This window comes from Microchirus variegatus (genome assembly GCF_963457635.1).
Source record: "Microchirus variegatus genome assembly, chromosome: 18".
NCBI lineage: Eukaryota > Metazoa > Chordata > Actinopteri > Pleuronectiformes > Soleidae > Microchirus > Microchirus variegatus.
The window spans coordinates 12,123,234-12,149,961 of NC_139819.1; the positions used below are offsets into that span (position 1 = coordinate 12,123,234).

General features: G+C 39.0%; 2 protein-coding genes across 3 annotated transcripts; one reads left to right on the plus strand and one right to left on the minus strand.

The window, feature by feature from the left end:
- Positions 1 to 187: 187 nt before the first annotated feature.
- On the minus strand, positions 188 to 13,157 carry ap3s1 (adaptor related protein complex 3 subunit sigma 1). Of its 2 annotated transcripts, XM_083904444.1 has the most exons (7): positions 12,915 to 13,157; positions 7,638 to 7,729; positions 6,439 to 6,550; positions 6,260 to 6,331; positions 5,647 to 5,754; positions 4,236 to 4,277; positions 805 to 933 (listed from the first exon to the last, which is right to left on the minus strand). In XM_083904444.1, the coding sequence occupies exons 1-6, from the start codon at positions 12,981 to 12,983 to the stop codon at positions 4,242 to 4,244; spliced, it is 489 nt and encodes a 162-aa protein (XP_083760570.1). In that variant the 5' UTR covers positions 12,984 to 13,157; the 3' UTR covers positions 805 to 933; positions 4,236 to 4,241. The 2 variants fall into 2 exon arrangements, with proteins under 2 accessions (XP_083760569.1, XP_083760570.1); XM_083904443.1 differs by lacking the exon at positions 4,236 to 4,277 and having other exon boundaries at positions 188 to 933.
- A 4,149-nt stretch (positions 13,158 to 17,306) lies between these two features.
- cdo1 (cysteine dioxygenase, type I) lies at positions 17,307 to 24,418 on the plus strand. The gene is made up of 5 exons (XM_083905465.1): positions 17,307 to 17,584; positions 19,441 to 19,518; positions 20,476 to 20,633; positions 20,980 to 21,149; positions 23,485 to 24,418. Exons 1-5 carry the CDS (start codon positions 17,415 to 17,417, stop codon positions 23,512 to 23,514), a joined length of 606 nt encoding a protein of 201 aa, XP_083761591.1. The 5' UTR covers positions 17,307 to 17,414; the 3' UTR covers positions 23,515 to 24,418.
- The last annotated feature ends 2,310 nt before the right edge of the window (positions 24,419 to 26,728 follow it).

Genomic DNA, 26,728 nt, shown 5'->3' on the forward strand with positions numbered 1-26,728 from the left:
TGTTTTAATAGTTGTAAAATATTGTCTGAACGGCCGTTAGAGTGATAATGAAATAACAAACACAAACAATAATTTTTGACAGTTTATTACATTGAAAAAAAGAGAAAAGGCTCATGCACAAATTAAAATTAACCAATCATTTTTGATAAGACTTGATAAATTATTTAAAAATATTTTTGCATACAAACAAGAACAGAAGAAGAAAAAAATAATTTCAGCATATATATTTCATAATTCTGTATCACGGCAATATAATAATGTTGTTTTTATTATTATACGCACTGATTTTACAATCAAGCTATGACATATCACGTCAATACTGTAGCAGACTTGCTCCATCTTGGTATTTGAAATGGTTGCGTTTTAATATCCTCTGCTGATTTATTCTCAAACCTGGAATAACTACGCCAAAGAGACTGCTCCAACCCTTTACCTGTCACATTTGCTCCTTTTAAGTAAACGCTTCCATACGTGAAAAAAAAATTCAGTTACAAAGTGACACAGATCTGGACTGTAGCAGCAGAATGTCGAGGACCAACCTCCAGCGAGGCAGTAGGAATGTACCACTGATAAATAAATACTTAAAGTTTCCTTCCAACAGAAAAACAAAACAAATCGTGTCAAACATTATTTCAATTTATAAGGAGAAACAAAGCGATAACACCAGAACAAGGAGTGTCAAACCACACAGTACCTTCAAGATGTATTAATTTTGATAAAAGTTATATAATTTGAGGTTTTGGTAAACAGATTGCATCGTAGTAAACATTGGCTGACATCTGCAGGCTCAGGATCTCACTGCCACTATTTGAAGGAGGGTAAATTTGGCACTTTTATGCTGATGTCACCAATGTTGATGTTTCTGGGCATTTCTGGTAGGTTCATGTTCTTTACAGCGGATACAGCACGAGCAGGCGCTCCTGCAATGCCGGCCTACGCACACACAAACACACAAAACACACAGGGGGTTGATAAGATACAAAGCAAGTAGATCGAAAACACGCTGTACATGAACATTGGACACACGCACAGAGAATGCTAAACAATGTACTGGACAGACAACAGTCAATTGTTGACAAAATGCAAAAGCACTGACAGCTACGAGGACGGACGTCATGTGCAAATGTACATTCAGATGCCTTCAGAGCTTCAAACACACATGCATTATGTTCTATAATGATTTACATCACAACCAGAGCCAATTATGAACCAACTGTGAAGATTGTACTAGGCCATTCATTGTTTTTTTTTTGTTTATGTACAGTATTGAACATTCATTGATGGACAAAATGCAGCATTGCATGGAGTGTGAACCCACCGGACTCTTGAGGAACAATAAAGGTAAAAAAAAAAAAATGCAAGGAAAGAACTGGTAAAGCAGGAAATAAATATAGAACCGAAATGTGAAGGCGAAAAGATGTTTGGAAAGAAAGGTATGTCCAGAATGTGTGTGTGTGTGTGTGTCAAATTTAGAAAGAAAACAAAAACATACATATCAACATCAAGTAAGTTTTAGCCATAATATTTGAAGTGATACTGTACCTCTGGTGGGTTGCATTAACTCTGGAAAGACTACACATAACTACATGTTTCTGTCTGAATACATATTTATGAATGGAGAGGGACAAGAGAACTGTGCCAGTTACACATCTATAGTGCTGCCTATTGATGACATGAAGAGGTTGTCTAAAGTACAATGGGAGACCTATTCTCAGGGACTGGGGAATTAGTTCACTCTAGCACAATGAATCTCAATATGAAGCTGTAACTGATGCAGGCGTTAAGGTAGGTTAGCCTTGTGGTGATTCGGTGCAAGCAGACATTTGAGAATCACTGTGGTTAGAGATGGCCCCAACTGAATATTAAATCAGCCAGACCCAAAAATGACCAGAAGGAGTAGGAATTGGCAAACGACATCCTTTGCCTCTCTATGGAAAGCACCCAAATGAATATCCTTGTAAATAATTCAGTGATCTGACACACAGTGCGTCTGGAATGTAAATTCATCTACTAATTTTCACAAGGTTATTCCAATGGACCATTTGTCTAATGGACATTCCTTGTTTTGCCAAGACTGAAGGAAGCTTGTGTTTGGTGGAAAGATGACCGTGGCTTAACACTGAGGAATGCTGATTCAGCAAATGGGATCAGTGTTCAGGACTGAGCCTATGTGATATTTTTTGCCTCAGAGCAGGCTGCCTCCAGGCCTTACTGTGCTAGTCCATTATAGTGGAGTTTTTAATGAAATGCTGGGTGACTCATATGTACAGAAATAGTAACACCAGCTGTGAAACACAGAAGAGTGGTTCGGTGCTCTGATCAGTGCAAGTCAAGAGAGTCTTTTAAAGCCTCACAGAACCCTATCTCGTAACTATGTGGGACCAATTTGAATTTTAGATCCTTCCCATCATTATGTTTTTATTTCTTTTGAATATTTCAGTAGCTTCTATTTATAGAAATTTGACTTATTACTAATGAGACTTTTCACTCCTGTAGAATAACAATAGACGTCTAAAAGGGTTTTATCATTTCAGCTACATTAGGTTTAGAAGAAACAATGGACATTTTGGAAAATAAGATGTTCTACCCAAGTTAAAACAGGAAGATATACGAGACAAAGGCTATATTCAACGCCAGCTAACAGCTAGCTCGCTTTTAGCTACATAGGGTTTAGCGGAAACAATGGACATTTTGGAAAATAAGCTGTTCTACCCAAGTTAAAACAAGAAGATATACGAGACAAACCCTATATCCAATGCCAGCCAACAGCTGGCTCGCTTTTAGCTACATAGGGTTTAGCAGAAACAATGGACATTTTGGAAAATAAGATGTTCTACCCAGGTTAAAACAGGAAGATATACGAGACAAACGCTATATTCAACGGCAGCCAACAGCTAGCTCGCTTTTAGCTACATATGGTTTAGCAGAAACAATGGACATTTTGGAAAATAAGATGTTCTACCCAAGTTAAAACAGGAAGATATACGAGACAAACGCTATATCCAACGCCAGTCAACAACTAGCTCGCTTTTAGCTACATAGGGTTTAGCAGAAACAATGGACATTTTGGAAAATAAGATGTTCTACCCAAGTTAAAACAGGAAGATATACGAGACAAACGCTATATTCAACGCCAGCCATCACCTAGCTCGCTTATAGCTACATATGGTTTAGCAGAAACAATGGACATTTTGGAAAATAAGCTGTTCTACCCAAGTTAAAACAGGAAGATATGCGAGACAAACGCTATATCCAACGGCAGCCAACAGCTAGCTCGCTTTAAGCTACATATGGTTTAGCAGAAACAATGGACATTTTGGAAAATAAGCTGTTCTACCCAAGTTAAAACAAGAAGATATACGGGACAAACGCTATATCCAACACCAGCCAACAACTAGCTCGCTAACTTAGCATAAAGACTGAGAAGCAGCAAAACAGTTAGCACCTGAAATTAATTAACATATTGTTCAATTTCTACAAAATGTGCAAAAAGCAAAAAATTGACGATTATGTGCCAGACTGTTCCTCCGTTACTGGTAACTATGTCTCCACGACCAGGCACAAACAAGTTATGAGTTAAATAAATTGGATAAATCCAATTCATAAACTTAACTTAAGAAGTGATGGTTGATGATTGATGATATTAAGGTTTGATGAAGCCAAACTAGTCTTTTGTCCTCATTTTCAGGCATAAAAAGTAAAGAGATAAAAAAATTAATGACCTAAACTAGCTAATCTGCTGCTCCAGCTAATTATCTAGTTAACATACAGGCATGAGAGTAATATCAATTTACTTAAGTGTTGGAATCAAAGCAAATGTGAGTGTGTTTATTTTCAAAATGTTGTACTACTAGCCTTGCAGATAAAAACAGGGGAAAGCATAACAGAAAGAAAAATATGTTATGGTATGGTAATATAATAATAATTTAATAACATTTTCCTAACCCTCAAATTGTAGGTTATATCATCAACATTATTTGTCGTAAAAGCCTCCCTTTAAAATACATGGGATGGATAAAATGTTAAGATGACGATCCAAATAATGCACCACCACAAACTAAACTGCACAAGTTTAGGACAAAACCTGGAACATTTTTGGGTCTGCCATGAAATATTCCTATCATATGTTAGTGAAGTAAGTTTACTGTTACATGGAGGGCCATGTGAAAAGACTGTGGGGGGGAGGAGTAAACTTCAGTTAAGGTTACAGTACTTGGTTGTAAATTTAGCAGTACCTGTGTCTACCTGTCCTGCCTGGTAGACTGAAAGATAAACGTCTGCAAAGAGAGAGAAGAATGGAAAGAACTAGACAGGGTCAGGAAAAAAGAGGAATGAGGAATGTTAAAGCAGATTAAAGTGATTACAGTTTCTCGCCACAGGAAAAAAAAATGATAGGACCAATCATAGACCACATCTGTAAACTCACAAGCAATCGTATGATTCTCCCACTAGCAAAATAAATAAAGGGAAGATAAATAAGGAAGTAGCAATTTGAAAATAAATACTAATACCACTCAATCAGACTTTGCCAGATTGAATTAAAGAACAGCTCCCTCCTTGTAATGGATAGCGTTGTTTTGAATTAGCATCAGAGTGGAGAAGACATTGTGGTCTAGGGTAGGTCCAAGAGGGAAAAGACAGAGCAGCTATGATGATTGTAGACTTTGCTTACAGAAAATCAATCCAAAAGGTAAAATTCTGTTAAAAGCACACAATTGCAGCTCAGATTGTTAGAGAGAGTGCAACACTGACACCTTCAAAATTCAAAATTCACCATTACAGTACACAGTTCATTTCAACTAACAGTGTAACCATTGTCTCTGCTATGTGGTCAACAAAAGACGTCCCATCAGTGGTTTGATTGTTAAAAGTAAGAGGGTCTCATCTAAATCATTTCCACAGTGTGTAAACATTAGACATCGGTGCAGTGCATTGTGAATAATTCAAAAACAAAACCAAATCATTAGTTCACTCAGTGCTGAAAATCTATATTATGTAGAACAGAAAGGATTTCATGAAATTGTCTCTGGCTGTCTGTCTGATTAAAACTCTCCAATAGGTGAGTGGATATTTATCTGCTGGCAGATGCTGTACGGAAAGCAAAGCAATGTCCTTGCACAGAACAAAATGTCTCAGCAAGGACACTGAATACAAAACACATTTGGAAAGCAGTTATTTCAACATGTATAACTGTGTATAAAGTTCACATTCTCCTCTGATATAACGAGAATGTAAAAAGAAACAAAAAAAAAAAACACATTTGGGTTGCCGTGTGTCAAATTGAAAAGGAAATGGGAGATACAATAGTCACAGATTTTGGAGATGCATTAGACAATGGTACAATTAAGTCTGCATAGTAATGATAAAATGATGACTGTGATATTGATTATTATTTTTTACTGAGAGAGAGAGAGAATATGCTGAGTCTTGATCTGAGTAGAGAGCAGTGCAACAGCACGAGGAGAGGCCAAAAGAGGAGCACAAACACTCAAGAGTAGGTAGGGAGCATCCACAAACTTCACTGGAGATTGGCATGCAGGGTGCAGCATACACACATGCCTGCATACTATATACAATACTTTTAATAGAGTATGGTGGTAGAATCAAGTCATACACATACAGGGGGACAGGCCGGGTCCGACTTACCTCAGACTTCTCCATTTTGTTCTGAGCATCCACCTGCGTGATGATTTCATTCATGTTCGTCTCCAGGACCATGCCGCCCATCACCATCTCTGCCAGAATGTTGTGTACCTAAGAAAAGTCATTGAAAAGGATAACATTTTAACAGTGTATGTTTAATCATCACCAACTACAACAGGGCTGAAATAAGTGGTTATTTTTATCTGTGGTTACTCTGACAATTATTCCCATAAACAAACATTCAAAAGTTGTACTTATACTGATACATTTTGTATAACCAGCAGACAAAAGACACTTTTTATTGCTATTATTTATCACAAAAAAGCAGAAAATCCTCACATTTCAACCTTCAACGTTTATCTATCTATAAAGCAAGTTGCGTCTGTGTGTCTTGATTTTCAGCTAGCTATGCTAATGCTAATTGAAAATGAAAACATTTGTGTTGTTAGCGTAGCTAGCTGTTTTGTGACACAACAGCAAGCTACGCTAGCAACACAAATGTGCAACAATATATCAGGAAGAATATTACAATTTATCTAAATAGAAAAAAATTCTATCATTATATGTTCAAATATATTAAATACATGCTATCAACGGATTTGAAGACATTTCCTACCTTGTCTACGTGGAAAATTAAATCAAGTTCACAGACATTCTCGAAGCATTTGTCGAGCGTTTCCACAAATACCTGAAAACAGAAGGATTTTGTGAGAATTTAAATAGATCATGGCACATAGATAGTTATAGAAGTACAGTGAAATTAATACAGTGCACTGTGATTTCATTGACTGTTACCTGGATCAGGTCTAAAATTCCTAGTTCGCTCTCTGAGGAGTCCACGCAAAACACAAAGTACAATGTGGCATAATGTCTGTAGATCAGCTTGTAGTCTGATCCTCCGATCAACCTGAAACAGGAGGAACACACAGATATTTAGTCAAATTATTCCTGACTGAACAGTCACATGCAAAACCATAAATCACTGGGATTGATGCATCAACCATTGTCTCTGTAAAATTTACATGTGTGCAGAGTGAGCAAGTGTTAAAGCAAAACCATTTAAATGCATCACACATTTTTACACTGGACTCATTGTTGCTTCCATCTGTATTTGCTTTTTGCACTTAGTCGAGGAATGTTGTACTCTTCTCTTACCTACCCTTTTATCATTGCAACAACTTTTCCACAAGCTTGAAACTTTTATTAGTTTTTTTGTGTGAATGAAAAAAAAAGTGTATAAAAAGACACTTACGGAAACCCGCAATTAAAGCAGATATTTTTAATAACTTAAAGTCTTAACTTAACTTAAAGGCGCCATATGTAAGAATGTGGCCAAAAACAGCTACTACACTCAAATTAAAAATACCGAGGTCTTTTAGGTTTCGTTTTCTCCGCCATTGTAGCTCAGACGTAACTGGCAACCCGTGGTTGTCTCTACTGACTGCAATGATTGGTAGACGGCAGTAGGTGGCGCCACATGCCAAAACATGATTTCAAAACATAAACATGATTTGCAGGCCGCAAAAGATTTTTTTAGCGAATATTTTGGATGTACTGTTGTTGTTGGTGAGTTCAGTATGTTATATGAATATTATTATAGTAGAATAGGAGGAATATTAGGAAGGAGCTTACAGTTTGAGTGATAAGCTAGGTTTCCATCAGTGTGTAACCTGGGTCATAAAGTCTCACAGTGCTGCTCATCACATAAACATAAAGGGCCATTCACCCTCTCACATCAGTGTTCCATGATATGATTTTAAATCTGTTATTTTAAGTTAGAAAAAAGCTGCTTTAAGTAAGTATAATAATGCCAGTAATAATGCAGTGGGTAAAACAACACCGTTACTCATTCATGAATGATAAATGACCTACAAACACAGTTACTACGGGCTGTAATTCACAAAGCCCTCTGGGCTTTCCTTTATGAAGTGAAATGAATTCATGGGATGTTTACTTCCACCGGTTATTAACTTTAAAAGGAATTCATAACTTACATTCCACCCTCAAGGAAATTACAGACGTTCTCATCTCTCTTTGAGACCAAGTGGAAGGTTTCCCTGATGATCTGCTGCTCTGTGTCTTCATTCTGCAGGACGAATGAGGGAAAAGAGACGCTTAAACAAGCAGATGACAGTAAATTATGTGATGCTTTTGTACATAATTGCTTCCAGTGAGCCATGTGTATTTGCACTGCATCACAAAAAAAAAAAATCATCATGATTCATGTGCTTTTTTCCCCATGTTTAAACATACACTCGTGCCAACAGGCAATGATTTCATTGTACAAACTAAATCAAGGCAGGCTAATCTTATTCTTTGTTAGAGATAAGATCTCAAATATCCTTCAACCTGTTTGACACCATTCACTAAAAACTCAAGTCTGCTGCATTAGGTTGAATAAGGCGATAAAAACACAACATGTGTAGGTTTTAGATGCAACCTCGAGAAACAAAGCCATGGCCAGTGCAGCTCGCGCTGTTTGTATCACCACAGGGTGCTAATGACTTGTCAGAGTCCATAGCAGTTCGCTGAGCACAAGGAGAGAAGAGTGTGTCCTGTATGCAGCTGCCTGGAAGGCTACATCAGTCATGTGACTTTCAGCACGAGACTTGCAGGGGGTTAGACCACTGACAGTTTATGAGGGTCAGAGTAACAAAAGACAGCACAACTACAAGACCAACAACATGTTTCAATCGATTTCAAATCATAATGGTTTTTGCTTCCAATTTATAAAAGTAGACAAAAACAATGGTTAAAGGTCTCATATTATACCCTATTTCTACAGGTTAACCTAGTTCCGTGGTGTCCTCATGAACATGTCTGTGACATGCTTTGGTCAAAATACCATAAGGATGAAGCACCACAGCAGTTCAATCACCCTGCCAAAACAGCCCTGTTCAGAACGCTCTGTTTAGTCGTATCTCTTTTTAAAAAAAGAGACAGGAAATGACATCAGCCACAGAGGCTACTGGGAGCTAACAGCAGTTAGCATTTGGAAAAGTGATCATTTGCAGGCTCTAGCAGGCACATTGCCGTCATATATAACATGTATCCACTGGACAGATACATCCTCTGAGGCTGGAAGTGTGTGTAGCACTCTTTGCTGCACTGTGGAGCCAAGAATAGAACTTTCCGATTTTCAGATACCGTTGCCCTCACCGGCACCGCCACAGAACAAAGCGGAGCTCCGCAAGACAACAATTCCAGGAATTTAGCACATTGTGACGTCCCAGTGAGCGCGGAAGTCAACATCGCGTGTTTTATCTCCTGTACTTAGACTGAAGAGGACCACAAAAACATGAGTGAGTCATTTTTTTCACACTTTGCAGACTGATAGGACCTCCAGAGTCCCAAGTATAAGGATATAAATGATAAAAAAAAGTTGATTCTGCATAATATGGGACCTTTAAATACATTGGGAGTTGAACAAATGAACAAAATTAGTGTCATCTTTAAAACTTGTTTGCGTGTTTTAACAGACTTGGGCGTCCTCGTCTGGACAAAAGTTGTCCGTACCAGAAACGTTCCTTTAAATTTAAATGTATCAGTTAATGTTGTGTTTTCCATCTCACACTCACTATAAAAGCCAAAAAATCCAGAAAATAAACTTGTCCTTACCTTTACAATGCATATAAGTGGTATTGCAAGTGTTTAATAAGGTACATGATATATTAGATCATGTTAATAGCTACATACAACTACATTACAAACAATTTGTACCATGTTTATATTCAGATTGTACACATTACAGCTGCAGAACCACAAACTAACAGAAACACAGGCCGTGTTGTATTTCACATGCGGTCTACTTCCTCATTGATGCTGGCAGAGCAACCACTGATGCTACATATATTTATGAGGTACAAGATTTTGTGTGTATCAATATTTCACCCTCCTCTCGTGACTTTAATTGGACAGAGGCTTGGGCTGTTAGCATCAGCTCTGCCGCTCCTTCCGTCGGCAGCAGGCTTAGCGACAAATCAGCAGAACACACAGCAAAGTAATGCACAGACTCACTAAACACAGTAAATAACTTAAATAAAGTCAGCACTTAGCAAGCAATCAGTGCAAAGTGTTACATCTTTCCAGTCAGGTGACAACTCAGCTTCTCATATAACAGATGGCATCTGCATAGGCATCTTATAATCCAGTCAATTCCAATCCTCGAATATAAATACATCGGTGTGTGTTCGCCTCATCTGAGATTAGGCAACACGGAGGACAGGTGCTACTGTATACTGCTGCTAAAGCTTATTTACATTATTGATTAATGAGTGTGTAAAATGTCAACAAATCCCTGATCAATAAAGCAAAAATGCAAAGATATTACGTGTGAAAAAAATATGTGTTTGGATTTGCTTGCTTCACTGACAAAATAATCCGTTGTAACAGATGATAATATCACGATACAGCGATTATGTGATGATAATCATATAGCGATAAATCCCCATGTCAGTCTAACTGAAGAACGCCAAAAGGTCTGTGAAAAGTTAAAAGTGCAGGATTTCTCTATTTATTCACAACACTGAGAACAAAGTGCATAAAGTCTATGTTTTGAACGTGGACGGGGCATCTCTTAACGTAGCTTTCTCCGTCCTTATCCTGCTGTAAACTCCCTCTTCTTCGGCCAGGTAACTTCTGCCCAATTTTCCCTCATTCATTTGAGCAGCGCCATCGTGAGGAGACATCAATTAGCGATAGAAGTATTGGTATTTTGCACGAGGAAGGACGACGATATATCAACAAATCAATATTTAGGACCCACCCCTACCATACATGGGGTTCTCCAACATTGTTGAACAGTGTTTCAGGGCCGGAGCTAGACCCACAACAGTCAGCTGATTGGGGTGACAGAAAAGCCTCACTTCCTTGTGAGTGGCATTTCTTCAACAGCGGCAGTTTATTCTCATATAAAGCATGTTGTCCTGTTTGGAAAGACAGCCTCAAACCGAGCAATTGATTCACATAAGAATCACGATTCTGAATCGATTCATAAACTTCAAAAATCAATTTTTTTGGGAAGTTTCTATTTTGAAAAACCACACAAAACACCAGTTTGTGTTATTTGTGTAAGGTTTATTCTTGTAACTTCTGGAAGAAAAAGGCAGCTAGCCTAACCTAAGTTATTTTTTTGTAAAGTACGTAAGTTTTTATTTGTTTTGAATGAATAAATGTTAACTTTTGTCTTAAGTTTGCCTTTGTGTGATCACATCAGTGGAATCAGTTTATTTAAAAATCACATTATCGTATACAAACTGTATGCACTGTATCAATTTTTGAATCGAGAATCGATTTTGAATCGAATTGTGACCCTAAGAATTGGAACCGAATCGAATTGTGAGACACTCAAAGATTCACATACCTATCAGGGCCATGGACCCCAAACAGGGATTAAGATTGTCCAAGGATCCCCTCAAAATTGTAAATCTAATTTAGCTTAATTCCACTTGTACTTCTAGATCATTGGTTCTCAAAGTGCAGCCCGCGAGCCAGTGGGGGACCGCAGAAACATTTCTCGCGGCCTGCAATGAATTACAGTTGATAGTTTTAATCCAGGAGCTACTAAAGGCCACATTATACTTCTCCAACTGCGTAATGCGTTATCCGACTGCGTAACCACGGAGACCACACGCCACTTCATACTTCTGCGTCATGGACGGATACGCGCTGCAATTTCCCGCCCGATCAGTAGGGGTTGCTGCGTAAGGTTGATGTGCTTTTGGCTACAGTGAGCAATGGCGTCCGAGAGAGAAAGAGAGAGAAAGACTGTTGTTGTTGGAACAGTGGCCGTTTCTCACTTTTCTGTGTCACGGAACGCAGTTTTAAGATAATTTGAGGCGAGAAATTGGCCATTTAGAGTCAAAACTTGTGCTGTGTGTATCAAGATATGACGCATTTATAGTTTGGCAGCGACGTTGTCGGCGGTGATCAGCTCCGCCTCTGTGAACGATTGGTGCGCACTGTGAGCCGGCACAGAGCAGCTTCGCTCGGCCTGTCCTGAGGACCAATCGCAGCTCTTGCCGTCTCCGTTGTCCCTTGACGGAGTGACGAACACTTAAAAAATATTTCGTGCAGTCGGAGACGACGGAGAGGCTCTCTGACAGGCTCTGCGTGGACGCTGAGGGCTCTGCGTAACCTACGCAGAGCACTTTACGCAGGAGTATAAATTGGGCTTAAGTTTGTTAAATGTTTATTGGACATTACTGGATACAGACCAATAAGTATAAACTGTAGAACTGCAATCTGGTCATTAAAATGATTACAAATGAGATTTCTTTCCGTTTTTTTCCTTTGGCGGCCCTCAGTCCAATGTTGGGTTCCTAAATTGGCTCTCAGGTATCAAAACTTTGGGAAACCCTGTTCTAGATGCTGTAAGAACTCAAAGGCTAACCCTAACCCATGGTAAATACTGCCAATGTCAACTGTGAAGGCTTACAATAATAATGTGTCCCACCTAAATGCCACACACTGGAGCTTTACAAGGAGAAACGGGCAGCCAAGCTTGATGTATCAATTGAATTATGAGAACAAGCAAACACAGCTTGTCCTGCAAAGGTTATTACATAACCTGCCATTTGCCACCTGTAACTCGCTTCCTCGTGTGTGTTTTTCTTCTTCTTCTTCTTCTTCTTGTCTCTGTTCCTGTGGTGCAGCAGTAAGTGATGCCAACAGTCAATGAAAGCTGGACTGACTCAGAGGAAGGTTGATGTGAGCACGAGTCAATCACAAGGGCGTTACTGAAGTCATGTGACACAAAAACAAGTGAACTCACTAAACTGTATTCATCATCATCATCGCCATCAGCAGCAGTAGCAGCACTGCTGGTCACCATAGCTGGACAGACGAGCTCACACACGGGAACGTGATCGCCTGGCTTCGACTTGCACATCTTTAATTATTCATATGTTAAAAGGACAGTGTGGTTCGCACAATGACACCGTATACAGGCTGCAGGACCAGTGTGTGTGTGTGTGTGTGAGAGAGAGAGAGAGAGAGAGAGAGAGAGAGAGAGAGAGAGAGAGAGAGAGAGAGAGAGAGAGAGAGAGAGAGAGAGAGAGAGACAACAGCACATTCATGTGAAGTTCCAACTGTCTGACGACAATGTTTTCTATTGATTCTAATGGGAAGAAAACTATCGCCACAGCCACGAGCTGAGAATTATGTCAAGTCTACCACACAAACAAACCAAAAAGCATGAAAAAAGTAACACGGAAATGAAGACAACTACGTGTCGTAGGGTAAATAAAACAAAAAGGCACCACGTTACTCACATAATGCTCGTAAAATTTCGAAAGCCTCGGTTTCCCATGGTTGTTGAATATTAAAATGGCTTTGATCATGACTGTAGCTGGAGGCAGGGAGGAAGGCGGGGGGGAAACAGCGAGGGACACTGTCTTCTGTCAACTCCCGTCAACCCGAGATTATTGACCGGGATTCACAGGTAAATCCCGGCTAGGTTTTGAGTTTAATGCGTCGAGCTACACTCTGCTGCTGCTGCTACTACCGCTGCTACTCCTTCATCGTCTCCTCACGGAAATATTACACGTCAAAGGACCAGTCATGCTCTCCTCCTCTTCCTCCTCCCCCCTCCTGCTGCTGCTGCTACGGCAGCCGCGAAGGTCCAAACATCTGTCCTTCGCCACAGGGAGGGAAAATAGCATATTAGCATCACAATGCAATTTTGGAAATCTCGGTTGGATCAATATTCCCCCTTTTTAAAAAAAAATAAGAATCAAATTTTGCTTTGCCTAATGGTGGTAAACATAAATATTATCGTATTTCATATTCATAAAAATAAGAAGGGAAAAAATAAACCTTCTTTGGCTACTTTAAAAAAAATCTCTGAAGATGCTAACTAAAGATAACCAGTCCATATATGTGAACTCCTTATTGTTGAACACTGTTTTTGTTTAAAATATTGTAAAATACTATTTAAAATAATTTGTCCCAATGAAGTTTGGCAGACACCCAGAGGATATATACACATTTGTGGTTAATTATTTTATTGTGAAAATCCAGTGCTTATTCAGTATATATGTTTATACTGTAAACCTATAAGTCACATCATAAATACATTAAACTAATGTGTGTTTTTATTTCTTTCATTTCTTTTTTTAGTCAGGTTTTTTTGTTCTATATCCACAGTGAGTTACAACAATCTGAGGCCACTTTCTTAATAACTTTATTTAATTTTGATTTAATTGATTTAAATGATACGAAAAAAGACAGTAAATAAAGATTACTGTACTATATGTCAAGTAAATACGCCAAAAACTGTGCATATATTGATAGTTTTAGCAGCTTTAGCAGTTTTGTTAAGTAATTGTTGAAAAGTACCTCTTTCTTTCTGTCTTGAGCACCAAGAAATGTGGCTTTTTGTTTAAGAATTTGTATTTGTGAATGTGGAATTTGGCAAGTAAGATCAGTGTGATGAAGAGGAAAAGGACATACTATATTATTATATAAACTATACTATAAAGGAGTTAATGTCTTTCCAAAGTTTATGTGTGATTTCCAAAGACCAAAAAAGAACATTTCACATCAACGTCACACTTTTGGCCACACAGAATGTGGCCAAAAAACGGTTACTACCTTCAAATTCAAAATACTAAGGTCTTTTAGATTTTCTGAAGTAACTGGCAACCCGTGGTTGCTCTGCAGCTGAGACTCTACTGACTGCAATGATTGGTAGACGGCGGTAAGTGGCGCCACATGCCAAAACATGATTTCCAAAGATTTTTTTTAATGCAAATATTTTGGCTGTACTGTTGTTGTTGGTGAGTTCAGTTTGTTTTATGAACATTATTCCTGAGTCTCTGTGACATATTAGGAGGATTTTATGGCCAGTTGCTTTAGATTTATTACATAATGCACCTTTAAATCTTATGTGAAACTACTTTTGAGGGGTAAAACACATGGCGCAATTGAATGAGACTTATTTAGTTATTTAAAAAATACCAAAATACAACCGAATGGAAACGCTGTGTGTCGTTTTTGGAACGTTATGCTTCTTCATAACCCTGAGGGAACGTTTTCTAAACGTTATTTTTTTTTGGTTTGAGTTTATTAATCACCATTTGATATATGGTTTCCTCATTCACAAGTCCCATTATATATAGTTCCAGCAATTAAATCTACATAGGAGCATTTTCCTGTCCCAAGTTCCAGCTGATTAAAGTAGACTTTTTAAGTTTCGGCCACAAGATGGAGCAAAAGCACATCATGCTACTGATGATGTGGCAACTCAGTGAAAATCTGGCACCGATTCTGATGCAAAGAACATTCTCTACCTTTTAATGCTGCCAGAAAACCTAAAACTCTGGAGATTTTCTTTTGACAAACAGGCACGTGTTATTTTGTTTTCCTGCTGGAGTGTTCAGCTGTGTTTTGTGTCTCAGTCTGTATTTGCCAGTAACTGATTCTATTTAAACTTTTGCTTTTTCTGTAAAACAAATGACAAATATTGAACCAAACTAATCTCCTTAACTTGCCTCCTCAAGTTGCACAACTCAGCTCTCATATTTCTGAGCTCAACAGCATGCAAGCACAAACGCTGCACGTTTTTCTTCTTCCTCTTCTCAAAAGAAACTGTTTTGTTTTGAATGCAGTGCTGGCTGACACACAGCTCCATGAACATCCCATAAAGACAGTGTTGGACTTGTGTCACTTTACTATTGTCATTTATATTGTACAAATAAAGCACATTTTGAAAAGTTGAGGGTGAATTGAATGGTGCATGTTTCTGTCTCACAGTTTTACCTTCAATGTCAAATTTTCCTTCTGTTATTATTTATTTTTAAAGTATGATAATTTTTTTTGTTTTCCAATTACATTTCAGCACATCATATACTCAATAAGAGTGGAAATAGTGGGAAAACATCACAAAAAGCTTTAAAGAAAACTAATAGAAACACAGGTAAGTCAATGCAACTGCATACAGTTGTTAAGTAAATACTTAGCAAATTGATATATAAGCAATTTTTTTTTTCGGTCATAAATCACTGATCTTACAGGACCAGCAGTCCACTTGGAGACCAAAACCTGGTCCTAATGAGGAACTGGTTAAGTTTAGGGCCAAAGATGTGAATTGTGGTTAAGTTGAGGATAGTGCTGTGCATTAAGTGGTTATGGTTTAGGGATAACACCTTTGTTTAGGCCAGGGGTCTCAAACTCAAATGAGCTGGGGGCCAATGTGCATTTATTGTGGGTCAATAGGGGGCCGGCCTAGAGAACAAAAAATGGGGAAAAAAACAACCACACGTATACACGTGTATACGTGTATACACGTGTATACGTGTATACGTAAAATATTTGCATTAAAAAAAATCTTTTGCAAACTGCAAATCATGGTTATGTTTTGAAATCATGTTTTGGCATGTGGCGCCACCTACCGCCGTCTACCAATCATTGCAGTCAGTAGAGTCTCAGCTACCGAGCAACCACGGGTTGCCAGTTACGTCAGAAAACGAAACCTAAAAGACCTTGGTATTTTTATTTGAATGTAGTAGCCGTTTTTGGCCACATTCTTACATACGGCACCTTTAATATAAAAAACAGACATTTATTTTAAATTACATAAATAATAGTGTGGACAACTGCAATTAAAATTCTTACCAGGAACTGTTTTGGGCCACTGTTATTGAATGTTGTATATGATAATTATGACCAAATGCCTTATTATATCTGTTATAATAAACATTGCTAGCAAACATATAGTATATTCTATCACCTCACTGGCAGCTTTGCCTCAGCTAGACACTGTGTTTAAAAAACGGTGAGGTCATGGGCCATGTTTTCATTAAACATGATATTAAGTGGGGGCCGCATGTAATCGATTGGGGGGCTGCATGTGGCCACCGGGCCGCCAGTTTGAGACCCCTGGTTTAGGCTGTCCAAAAATGAATTGAAGTCAATGCATGGTCCTAAGAAGACATTTCTAGACTTTTACTTTGACTTAACTATTTTCAATTTCTTTCCCTTCACATCATCACCCTGCCCCCTGTGTGTGTGTGTACAGATTTATATTCTCCTTAAGTGTGTTTACTGCTTCTTCTCATACATCTACTCCTTCATGCACTTGATGACATGGTGCAGCCGAGAATAAAGCAAGTGGAAACCACAACAAACCCGAGAAGGCCAACAAGTAAACAAGCTGTTGTGTTTCCCAAAACAAATTTTGGACTCCATATAATAACATTTATTATTCCCACGTTGTGTCGTTTCCACCCACTTGTGTTTTGCACATACACGCCCTGGACACTGTGTTTCTGAGGGGGAGAAAAAGGGCCATAAAGAGAGAGAGGCTGGACAACAATTGTTGGAGGAATGTCTCAGAAAGAAAAGGGGAGAGAGGCTGCGTTTGTGACAACGTGGTACAATTGGAATCAAAGCGGATTAGTCCAACCTAAGTGCTTATAGAGTGCGCAGCTTGTGATAAAACATGCACAAATATAATAATATACAATATAATATCGACATAATAAGTGAAGTAAAAACGCAGGCGCGTTGTTTGCGTTTCAACATTTCATTATGCGCGTATTACACAGTCGCTTTGAAAGGAGCGCGCGCGGCGGACGCTCACCTCGTGCAGTAATGGTACAGTCCATCTGCGGCTCGACCCTAAATTACAGCGCCAGCCTATAAAAAGTAAACGGACGCGCAGAGTTCGGTGTGTGTGTTTGTGTGTATTTGTGAGTGAGAGAGAGAGTTTTGTCGACGACGACGACGACGACGTCCTGCAAAACTGCACAGCTGAGACGAGAGACGCAGAGATGGAGCAGACCGAGGTGGTGAAGCCAGAGACTCTGGACGAGCTGATCAAAATCCTGCACAACATCTTCGAGAGTGACCGCATCAATGTCGAGGAGGTCCAAGATATCATGGAATCATATGAGAGCAAGCCTCACGAATGGATGAAATATGCTCAGTTTGACCAGTACAGGTTTGTTGCACAATCCTGCATATATCAACATTATTGTACACACACACATGTATATATATGTAAGCTTATATATGTATACATGGACACATAATATGTGTCCATGTATACATATATAAGCTTCTCTCTATTCAATGTCCACTTTTTAAATCTGCTACTTCTACATTTTATTGAGAAAAATAGTGTTTATTTTTTTATTTTTTCTTATGCATATGTTATTACAATGTTGAATTGAATAGAAATAAGAAAGAAAGATAATACATCTTTATTATTATTATTATTATTATTATTATTATTATTATTATTATTAATAAATAGCAAATGTTACAAAGCAGTGAATGCAGTGAAAGCAGTTTAGATTTGGAAACCTTGCAAACTACTGAATTCATGTGTAATATCCAACACAAGTGTAGGAATGGGACATTTGTACAAATTAATTCACAACAAATGATGTGGTATATGATACTTTTTTTGTTTTCCATACAATGTTTAATGAACTTTCAGCACTCAGTAAGTGGAGAAATAGTGAAAAACAGACAAAAAAGTAATAGAAAAAAAAGACTCAATAATGTGTATGAACAAGTGATAAAAAAATAAATAATATGTGGCATTTGACTTGTTCACTTGTTTCCCTGCAGATTGGCAGGTTTTGTCACATTAAAAACATGTTGTTGGTTTTTTTGATGACTACAATCAAATAAAACTGCAAATTCAGAGCGCCTAAAGCTGCCATCACAGGGCCCCTCGACTCTAATTATGGCTGCTTTATTCACTTTCTTTTTTGAAAAGCCTCAGCCGTGTCCCAGTGTTTTGATGAGCGAGGGGGTCAGTGGAGGGAGGGGTGAGCGGGGCCCCGTCCAATCAACGCCCAGAAACGCGCACACACCCTGCCCCTGGCTCTGTGCACACACACACACTCTGATGCTTTGGGGTGGTGTGACTTGCCTGTTGTCCCGCCAGAGAGCTGCAGCTGCCTTGCAAATATTTGGGAAGTGACGGAATCGATGGCACGGGGAGCACGGGGAAACGTGCACGGTCGTTTAGAGGCCGAGCAAAGTGTGCAGGAACAGAGTCTGCTGCTGGATGAACAAACAGAGCCTTTCAAGACCCAACGTTTTGCAGTACAACAAACATAGTTATGTGCAGGTTAAGGAAATTAGAACTTTGCAAATACACCTCATCATACTGGTGCACACTTTTCATACAGACATGGAGCTGTGTTGAACTGTACATGAGTGTCCAGGAATAGACACTCTGCAGCACATGAATTGTCACATTATATGTATTCCTCTGTGCTTGCCTATAACCTTGCAATAAACACCTCTGCTGCTCTCTGCTAGATATGCATATTAATAATAGAGCTGCAACTAACGATTATTTTACCGTCCATTAATGAAGTAATCTTTGGTCCCAAAAATAGCAGAAACCGTTTAAAAAAATGATTTCTTTGTTATCTGGAGCAAAGAAATGAAGAAAATATTCACATTCAGGAAGCTAAAACAGTCCGAAATCTTGTTTTAATCATGAAAAAAGCTTCAAAAGTCTTTAATAATCGATTAATCGAGCAATTGTTTCAGGTCTAATTAATAAACAGAGATTTTTGCCAGATTATTCATGACGCAGAATGTTGTGGACGTGCATATTCAGCACTGTGTCAACCTGCGTACGTGCCTGCAATCGATTATGCGAGGAATGTAAAGCAAGAGTGTGTTTTCACGCCTCGGCTTTGCAGGGGAAAAAGAAAAACGCCCCTCACGTGTCCCAGTTTTATTGGCATCAGTGTAACAGTGAAGCCGCACAGCACTGCACAGTGTGACAGTCATGACGTCCCCGTCTCATTTGTTACCGTTTCTCCGCAGGTACACGAGGAACTTGGTCGATGAGGGGAATGGGAAGTTTAATCTCATGATTCTGTGCTGGGGTGAAGGCCACGGCAGGTGAGACACACGCACATTGATTGCTTCGGACAAAAGTGAACCTATTCTATCTGTGGTGTAATGGACATCTGTCAAAGTAGGAATGTGATTTACTGTTGGGGCGTAATCTGGTAATTATTGTATTAGTTTGTGAAGATAAGAGAACCTGGTGTTCTTCAGAAAGACAGACACGTTGTGTAAAATTACAAACCAATATCCTTATCTAATGATACTGGTTTTAAATGTCCTACTTTGTCAGCAATGTGTTGCCGTATATGGAAGGAACATTAGTAATTACACTTAACAATGGTTGGATTGGATCATAGATAACGTACAACCAGGATAAGATGAGCTGTTTTTGTACATGCAGTACTATAAGTCTATCACGTACCTTCTCCTGTAGTGATGTGGTACACTCTTAGAAATAAGGGTTCCCTTCTACAAGGGCTGAGGTTCTACCTGGAACCATTTGCTTCTGAAAGGGTTTTTCAAGGGTTCTTGGTAACACTAATGGTTCCGGTAAGAACCATTTTGATCCAGAGAACCCTTTAAAAGCCCTTTCCTGAATAAAGGGTTTTTAAAAGGGTTCTTGGTGGAACCCTCCAAAAGGACAACCCGAAGAACCTTATATGGTTCGACTTAGCACATTTATTTCTAAGAGTGTATTAATGGGGATGTGGTTTCATTTCATTCATGTTTGTGGCTGTGTTAAGCACATTTACAAATAAGGATGTAATGATAATGATTATTTTAGTGATAATATGCACATATTATGCATTTTATGACTTATTATTCACGGAACTACAATGACATCACATTGTGATACACGTCCATTTTGGTAACTTCCAGTTTGAGAGACACAAAAGTTTCTCAAAGTGCAAACTCTCTGAATGTCAGATATGTGAATATTTTTTTGCTACTTTCCTGCTCTAGATGTCACATTCAGACACTGTATTCCTCCTTTTTCACGCTCTGCAGTAGCATCCACGACCACACGGACGCCCACTGTTTCATGAAGCTGCTTCAGGGTCAGCTAAAGGAGACGCTGTTCAAGTGGCCCGACAGTAAATCTCACGGAGACATGGTCCAGAAGTCGCAGAGAATTCTCCAGGAGAACAAAGTTGCTTACATAAACGGTGAGAAAAGTACCCTTTGAATGTGACTTACGCTCTGTAACTATCCTGAAGTGGCACGCTCACATTGTGTCGCTCCAGCTGAAATGTTACGTTCTTATGTTATGAGTTAGATATGCTGATATAACACACTGTATCTGCGGCTGGCTGTACCGATGAATAGCATGTACAGTAGTTGTCTCCTGAAATCTCTGCTGACAGCGATTTTCACACCGTCAGCAGAGTCCTGGTGGGATCTTTGGCCACAGCACAGCGAGCAGTAACTCCTCTGAGCCAATTCACAGCATCACTGTCTGTCTGAATGTATGTGATCTTATATATGTGTGTTTGTGTGTGTGTGTGTGTTTAGACTCCCTGGGCCTGCATCGCGTGGAAAATGTCAGCCATACCGAGTGTGCAGTCAGCTTGCACCTGTACAGCCCCCCTTTCAAGGCCTGTCAGACCTTTGACCAGCGGACGGGGCACAGGAACACAGTCAAGATGACATTCTGGAGCAAACACGGAGAGAGGACTCCTTTTGTAAGTTACTTTTTTTTTTTATTACTGGGGCCCGAGCACTCACACAGTGGTGTTGGAATTCCTATTGGAATTCCTATAATGTTTTTTTTTTCTTCCGAAGTGACCGAATTTTTGAGGCACTAGTGAAAACTACCAATCATTGCAGTCAGTAGAGTCTCAGCTGCCGAGCAACCACGGGTTGCCAGTTACGTCAGAAAACAAAACCTAAAACACCTCGGTATTTTGAATTTGAATGTAGTAACCGTTTTTGGCCACATTCTTACATATGGCACCTTTAAGTTGAATAGCCATGGTCTATTGGGACCGTGACGTCAACGCAATAGGAAGTCGACCATTTTGACTTTGGTGTCCAACACGCTCATCTTTGATCTCAGCTTTCTGTCAGTGGCAGTTGTGCATTGGTGGAAAATAAAACAAAGTGTTTGCAAAGAGATGACAACATGCACAATACAAAAACACTTGTCCACTGAAACACTGAAGTCTGAAATAATTCACTTTCAGATATTCACTGTCCCTCAAGGGGTTAAATTGATTTGCAGGGGGCCGTAACGTAACAACATAACGTACAATCACGACGCTACATAAACAACAACCACAAACTTCTATTTAAGTCGACGAATTCAGTGCTTTTATTGTACCAGGGACAAAGGAGAATTTCAAACGTTTAAGCCTTTAAGGGAGTAAAATCTTCGGTGAACAGATGATTTTTCTGATTGTTCTGCACCATGTGCAAGGTTCTCATGATACAGAGCGTTAGAAACGAAACAAGTCCACATTAAAAGTATTCAGTCTGTGCAGATTGCAGACGTGTCATGAAAATGTTACAACTTCACACAGAGACAAAGAGACCTCTTGTTTTTTTCATGAAACTATAAAAGCCATAGGGGACACGTAAATGCATATGTATACAATATATATATCACAGCTCCTGCACTACACAGCAAGTCGTCACCTGGTAAAAGTCAGACAGGAGCACGACAAAGAGTTAATTGAAGACACATACTGTACTGTACTGTATAGCCTCCCCCACATCCCACCTCATTAAATTTCCCTGCCGTATGAGCAGGATGTTGCACGTTTTAATAGCATGCTTTCTCTCACATTAGGCACAGTATTTAAACATTTACAGCACAGCGCTTTGAAAAAGGGAGGGTTTTTAAAAGAAGTTTCCATTTGCTGACGACGCAACAGAAATGTTCCTGCGGTGGGAAAGAAATCCTGGTTTTCTGAAACAAATCAAATCTTCTCCGTGTCCTAATAGCAATCTATGAAATCAAGTTGTATGCAAAGTAGTAATCCTTGCAATAATGAATAACACAGACTGGATATACACAGTTCGAGATTGATTTCAAGTTCCGTCGAAGAGGAACTGAATCCAGGGATCGACACAGTTAACGCCTCTGAAAAATGTTTACTCACGATGAAAATCAATTGAGAAGTAGAAGCAATCTACTGAAACGACAGCCACAAGTTAGATTGATAGACGGATGGATGGACTTTAACCCTTTAAGGTACTACTCAACCATTTGGTCGACCACACTTTAAGTCACTATATCTCATTGAAAAATGAATCAAGCAACACTAAATGTCACTTGTTCTGAATGTTGTACTTTATGAATTATGCAAACCAGGTTTATTACGAACAGACGTCTCAACCGTTTGGTAGAGGCCTGTATCTGAAATACTGTAGGGTAGGGTTAAAAAAAAAAAAATAATAAAAAAAAAAAAACTATTGATTGTTGTTATTGTGAGCATAAGTACATAAAATAAAATAATTAAAAAAATGCAAAGAAATAATTTTTCCTTTGCTTTTTTCTTGGCGCGTACCTTAAAGGGATATTATTGATCCGAGGCATAGAACATAAGAATATACTGTGCTAAATGGTACAAAAAAATTAAAATGGCAGCTATATAAACATAACACGGTATAAACTCTGAATAGAAATTATAAACTGAAGGGTTATCTGAATGTACAGGTCAGACAAAAATGGCACAAATTCCTAGGGACAATGATGTCCATTGATTTGGGGCGATGTAGTTTTGACAACAGGGCTGGAGGGGGATTTGTTTTTTATTAAAGTTAATTTTAAATGGAATGTGTCTCTGTCCACATTAATGGTCTTATCTGAAAGTTTGTATAGGTACAGTATACCTTGGCCGCTCTGTACATTTGATTGCAACACAAACGGAGGAGATAAGATAGTAGAAGGCAAAACCGTGCGTTATATTGACCTTCACACACCGTACGCCCATTAACACTCAATGGTGATATTTTATTTTATGACCGTGTGACCGAATAGTTTTTTAACAGTGCTGTTTTCCTCACTTTCCTTAGGAGGCGACGCTCTCTCAAGAGAACAACTAAAAAAAGGAGGCTCTGGACGAAAGAAGGCAGTTGTGTTGAAAATGACAATGTGAAATGGATCGAGGAGAAGGAGGAGGAGGAGGAGGAGAAGTGAAATTCTGATCGACGATGACTCAGCGAAAATCAGGATGAGGCCAGTTCAAAAGGACAGCTCTGTAATTAGAATGGCGTTATCACGGCAAGCTTGTGAAATACAGACGTGCACCGGGATGAATGCGTGAATAGGCTCGGACGTGTAGATCGACTCTGCCTTTTTTCGGTTGCCAGGCCTGAGGAGTGTTCCCACGTTTTTATGTAAAGTTACGGCCCCCACGATCAAAGACGAGAGCTAAAGCATTTCAAAAGATGATGATTTTTTTTTTTTTTTTTTTTTTTGTAAATGCAAGAAAACAGTCCTGCAATGAACAGTTGGATTCTTAACGGGGGGCACTTTTATAACTGTGTATAATGTCAGTAAATACCACTCAAAATAGTCTTTAACACCTGTTAGAAAAAGATCGTTGATGAAACGTAATAATGTTTGTACAGACTAATTAAAAAAAAAGAAGTGTTTATTACATTTTTGTTTGGATTAAGAAGCTTGAGAGTCATGTTGTTTTCTTTTCTATTTTTTTAAAGAACACATGTAATTTATTTACAAAGTACCATAAAAGGAGTGTTTGAATCAGCCATGTTACCATGTTTGTTTCCTAAGTGTATTCATGCTCAACTTTTGACTAAGAGAGTTTTACAGAGGAACTATTCTTTTTGTGTTATTAGCAGGCAACTTTTTTTTTTCCTCTCTTGATTTTGGCATATTTTGATTGTGGCTGTATTTATGAATTTTTTGTAGTTTTACAGCATTAGCACCTTTTGTACCACTGTCAAATGCATGCCTGATTTGTGTGATGCAGTAACTCATAAATCTGGCCATAACTGAAGACCATTAAACATGATTACCCTTTCAAAGAACCTTATCTTGGGATTATCTCTTTATTTTTAATGTTGTATTGTTGTTGTATTTCAATATCACACCGGGTTAGAATGGACCTTCAGTCACAGGGGCAAAGAATGAAATAAACTATTGTTTTTCTTGATGGCGAGGAAGTTATAGCAGGATAAGATGCTGAGGATTAAAGCTGGAGTATGTAACTTCTGAAATATACATGTTACATGAAAGCCATTGTCTTATGCTGCGTTCCAGAGCCCATCCAAACAAATGGGATGTGGGACTTATCCTACCTGGATAGTACTAGCTCCTACTTCAAAGCGTTCCAGCAATTGAAGTCGAATGTTGGAAAACATTGACGATCGTGGCACTTTCGCTTCATGTTTGAAGAGGCATTTTGACTGTCAGCAATACTTACATACACAAGCGAGCTGTATATGTAAAAGCGATACATATGTGATACGATATTTGATGTCATGAGTATACTTTTACCGTAGCCCTACATATCTTCATGCTAACAGATAACAACAACGACATAATTTCACGCCATAATATGAAAAACAAGTCTACACGCAGAAAAGTAACATTTATAGCCTATTCATGTGACTCCATGGGCGCCGCCATTATTCTCCGACGTCATTTTGGTAAAGTCGGGGTAGGTCGATCAGCCCCGACTTCGCGAGTAGGAGGTCCCACTTCAGCATTTAGGCATTCCAGTGCACTTTTTCTACTTGGAGGTAGGACAAGTCCCACGTCCAACTGGTTTGGATGGGCTCTGGAACTCAGCATTAGGCAGGGGTCTCAAACTCAAATGACCTGGGGGCCACTGAGTATCTCGTTTGGTCAGTCGGGGGTCAGTAAAGTAAAATAAAACGCCTACTTTTTTAGAAAAAGACATGTAAATAATAATATTTTTGATGATAATTCACATAATTTCACACTAGAAGTGATTGTTTTGATATGGAACTAAAAAAAGTTGACAATATAACCGGCATCCAGGCACCGTTTACCAGCTAGCTCTGTTAGCTCCTTAGCACCGTTAGCGCCTACAGTGGAACTGGAGGAAAAGAGCAGCGCTACAGATAACCAGCGTGTACCTGTATACTTCGCATGTGTGCGTCTGTTTTTAAAGTTTAGTGTTACTTTAGAGGAGGGGTCTCAAACTCAAATGACCTGGGGGCCCAGGCGCATCTATTGTGGTCAAGAGGGGGCCGGCCTAGAAAACAAAAAGTGGGGAAAAAACAACTGTTCATATTATTGCCTGATGATATCACACGTATACTTGTAATAATAGTATTTATGATGCAAAATTAATGTATTAATATCAAAAACAGATCATTATGACCAAATGTCTTATTATTATTGTTATAATAAACATTGCTAGCAAACATATTATATTCTATCACCAGCGAGGTGATAGCTTTTCATCCGTCCAACCGCTCATTCATACCAATAGGCGAGAGGCAGGCAGCACCATGGACGTGTTGCCAGTCAATGACAGGGCGAATCTGTGCAGAGACAAACAACCTCGGCTGTGTGCGATCTCCTTTCTGTCGTTGTTGTGCAGCCCAGTTTGACCAGTGGAAACTTGTCCAGCCAAATTCAAATAGTTGGTGGCAGTTGCCAGGTGCTGAGGTTTTGGATGGGGGTACACTTGTTTTTTTTAGTTGTTGTTATAGTTAGAGAAGTTAAGTCCAGCTGGCAAGGTGTGGAATCTCAAGTTTCCCTGTTTAGGTAAAACAACATGGTGCTCTTCTTTTTTTTTTCACAAAAGTTGTTTTTCTGGTTGAAGTATGCATCTAAATCGGGACAAATCCAGAGCTGTCAGGTGAGAGATCAGCTGTTTGACAAAATAAAATGGATTAGTTTTAGCAGTCAGGGTAGAGGGGGGGGGGGGGGGGGCTCCCACATTTGTTGAAAGGGACGCTTTCACTTTGTTTCTTTTGTTCACTAGCTGGGTGTTTGGTTTCATTTTGCTATTAATGCAGTTTATTATAGCACGAATAGAGAACTTTGCAACTAAACAGCAGCTTAAATTGATGTGTGTGTGTGTGTGTGTGATCTTAAGAGATATAGACTGTGTAAAGTTAAACTCAAGATAATTGAGGATGGTGTGCCAGGTTAGGCCAGACAGTCCTGGTCGGTCAATAGCAACAGTCACTTCCTTGTTGTTGTTTTTTCTTTTATCTCAGTCATCTCATAAAAAGGAGAAACAGAATTTGGAATTTGGAAACGAAGCTGCCAAGAGATAAGCTGGACGTAGATAAATCAGTGGCAATTAAGCGA

Excerpts from the sequence above, each read along its gene's own strand:
- ap3s1 (XM_083904443.1), bottom strand. The coding sequence starts at position 12,983 with ATGATCAAAGCCATTTTAATATTCAACAACCATGGGAAACCGAGGCTT. Across the intron at positions 7,730-12,914 it reads CGAAATTTTACGAGCATTAT|AATGAAGACACAGAGCAGCA; the intron begins GTGAGTAACGTG and ends TTCGTCCTGCAG. Across the intron at positions 934-5,646 it reads ACAAAATGGAGAAGTCTGAG|GCCGGCATTGCAGGAGCGCC; the intron begins GTAAGTCGGACC and ends GTGTGTGCGTAG.
- cdo1 (XM_083905465.1), top strand. The coding sequence starts at position 17,415 with ATGGAGCAGACCGAGGTGGTGAAGCCAGAGACTCTGGACGAGCTGATC. Across the intron at positions 17,585-19,440 it reads GCTCAGTTTGACCAGTACAG|GTACACGAGGAACTTGGTCG; the intron begins GTTTGTTGCACA and ends GTTTCTCCGCAG. Across the intron at positions 21,150-23,484 it reads ACGGAGAGAGGACTCCTTTT|GAGGCGACGCTCTCTCAAGA; the intron begins GTAAGTTACTTT and ends CACTTTCCTTAG.